Genomic DNA, 2,254 nt, shown 5'->3' with positions numbered 1-2,254 from the left:
CATACCCTTTTAGCAATTGATTGAGGCTTTACTATCATAAATTAAAGTCGTAAATTTAGTCATCATCTAATATTAACTAAATGAATAACATAAATATAATTCCACCCATTATTCTTGTTACAACCTTAATTAACTTTAATATATAACAAATGTCCCTTGAACATAAAAGTGGAATAAACACAAATAAGTTCTAGGAAAATAAAAGCAGGGGACAAACTAAAATGAAGACGGACGAACCTTTCACAAACCCACCATTCCTTAATTACGTCACTTTTCAAGAATCAAAGACACCCAAAATGCGATTGAAGGCACCCACCTTTTATACTACTTTTTCTATAGTTTTTATTGTTCCCTTGGTTAAATATTGAATGCATATAAATACTTCAAGCCTTTATAAAGAACTCTGCAGTGTACCAGAGACACATTTCTTAATTAGATAGTCCTTTTCGTTGAAGGGTTTCTTTAATTTTCAAAGATTGATCGAATGATAGGGTTAGAGGATATCTACAAGGTGGTTGCAGCCACTGTTCCACTCTATGTGGCTTTACTTTTAGGTTATGGTTCGGTTCGATGGTGGAAAATCTTTACGCATGAACAATGTGACGCCATCAACCGGTTCGTATGCTTCTTCACCCTCCCTCTCTTCACTTTCGAGTTCACAGCTCATATTGACCCTTTCAAGATGAACTATCGCTTCATTGGTGCTGATGCCATCTCCAAAGTTATTATTGTGGTCGTTCTTGCATTTTGGACAAGGTTTAGTAGCAAAGGAAGCTATTGTTGGTGCATAACAAGTTTCTCATTGTCTACTTTGACCAACTCTCTTGTTGTAGGTGTGCCTTTGATCAGGGCTATGTATGGTCAAGATTATGTTGACCTTGTTGTACAGGGATCAGTGATCCAAGCCATCGTTTGGCTCACTTTTCTCTTGTTTCTGTTGGAATGTAGAAGATCAACAAAGACCGATTGTTCTGTCAATATTGCCACGGTTGAATTAAAAGATTTAGAAGGGAACCCAAAATCTTTAGATGATCATCAAGTCGGGGTTGCTAAGTCGTCGTTCATGTCATTGATGAAAGTTGTGTCTTTGAAACTTGCCATGAACCCTAATTCATATTCTTGTGTCATCGGCATCATCTGGGCAACTTTATCAAACAGGTATATAATCATAATCAAATTAATAATATACTTTTCTCTAAAAACTAATAATCTTCAATTCTAAACCCTAATATTTGCATATTTAAGATTAAAATTTCTTTTTTGACATTTCATTTAAATGAAATCATGCATAAATTCTTGTTGTTATTATATACAGGTTTAACTGGCCAATGCCGATCATGATTGAAGGATCAGTGTTGATCATGTCTAAGGCAGGGACAGGCACTGCAATGTTTAGCATGGGTAATTAATTATATATTAAAGCTAGCAAACTAATTAATACCTATTTAATTAATTATTTATATTACTTTCTGAATTTAATTTTCTGCATGGGTTTGGGAAATTGATTGAAAAAGTTGATGATGCATGCAGGGTTGTTCATGGCAAAACAACATAAATTGATAGCATGTGGAAAAACTCTGACTGTGATTGCCATTCTTCTAAAGTTTTTGGCCGGACCGGCAGCTATGGCAGTCAGTTGCATTGCCATGGGTCTACATGGGGATGTTCTACGTGTTGCGATCATTCAGGTCGACACTCGATCGCCAACCCCAGTTGATCAATTAATTAGCAATAAACATGGGAAAAATGGCTGACGTCATGCAATCTCGTTTTTTTATCATGTTTTTAATTTTACAGGCTGCCTTGCCACAATCCATCACCTCATTCATATACGCAAAAGAATACGAATTACATGCAGACGTACTTAGTACTGCGTAAGTTAGCGTTTTATTTAAAGATTATATATGAAAGTGGATTTGGTACATAACCATTAATTAAAAAGAATTGATGTTTGAATGTATTTGCAGGGTTATCTTCGGCATGATTGTCACTCTCCCAATTTTGGTTGGATACTATGCTGTCTTGGAATTTCTACACTGATTCCTTTGTGGGGTGCGAGCGACCTTGGTGGTTGTAATAGAAGGAGAATGGAATGCTTAATTATCAGATATCGAATAAAAAAAGGCATTTTCTAACAAATTAATTAATACGAGAATTCTCATTTTTATATTCATTCCTTAAAATAAACCAGACTCATTAAATTATATTGTATTTTAAATAACCAATAAAAAATGACACTATATATATATATATA

At 34.6% G+C, this 2,254-nt stretch overlaps 1 protein-coding gene across 1 annotated transcript; it reads left to right on the top strand.

The window, feature by feature from the left end:
* Positions 1–413: 413 nt before the first annotated feature.
* On the top strand, positions 414–2,145 carry LOC112527413 (auxin efflux carrier component 5-like). The gene is made up of 5 exons (XM_025138062.1): positions 414–1,158; positions 1,316–1,401; positions 1,531–1,688; positions 1,798–1,874; positions 1,968–2,145. The coding sequence occupies exons 1-5, from the start codon at positions 485–487 to the stop codon at positions 2,038–2,040; spliced, it is 1,068 nt and encodes a 355-aa protein (XP_024993830.1). The 5' UTR covers positions 414–484; the 3' UTR covers positions 2,041–2,145.
* Positions 2,146–2,254: the final 109 nt, after the last annotated feature.

Source organism: Cynara cardunculus, assembly GCF_001531365.2.
Source record: "Cynara cardunculus var. scolymus isolate 2C chromosome LG 1, CcrdV1, whole genome shotgun sequence".
Lineage (NCBI taxonomy): Eukaryota > Viridiplantae > Streptophyta > Magnoliopsida > Asterales > Asteraceae > Cynara > Cynara cardunculus.
Note: the sequence above shows the minus strand (reverse complement) of the source record. Positions and strands in the feature narration are given on the sequence as shown.

Bases quoted from the DNA above. Each gene is read 5' to 3' on its own strand.
- LOC112527413 (XM_025138062.1), top strand. From the start codon at position 485: ATGATAGGGTTAGAGGATATCTACAAGGTGGTTGCAGCCACTGTTCCA. The intron at 1,159-1,315 runs GTATATAATCAT...TATTATATACAG, and splicing joins TGGGCAACTTTATCAAACAG to GTTTAACTGGCCAATGCCGA. The intron at 1,689-1,797 runs GTCGACACTCGA...TTAATTTTACAG, and splicing joins TACGTGTTGCGATCATTCAG to GCTGCCTTGCCACAATCCAT.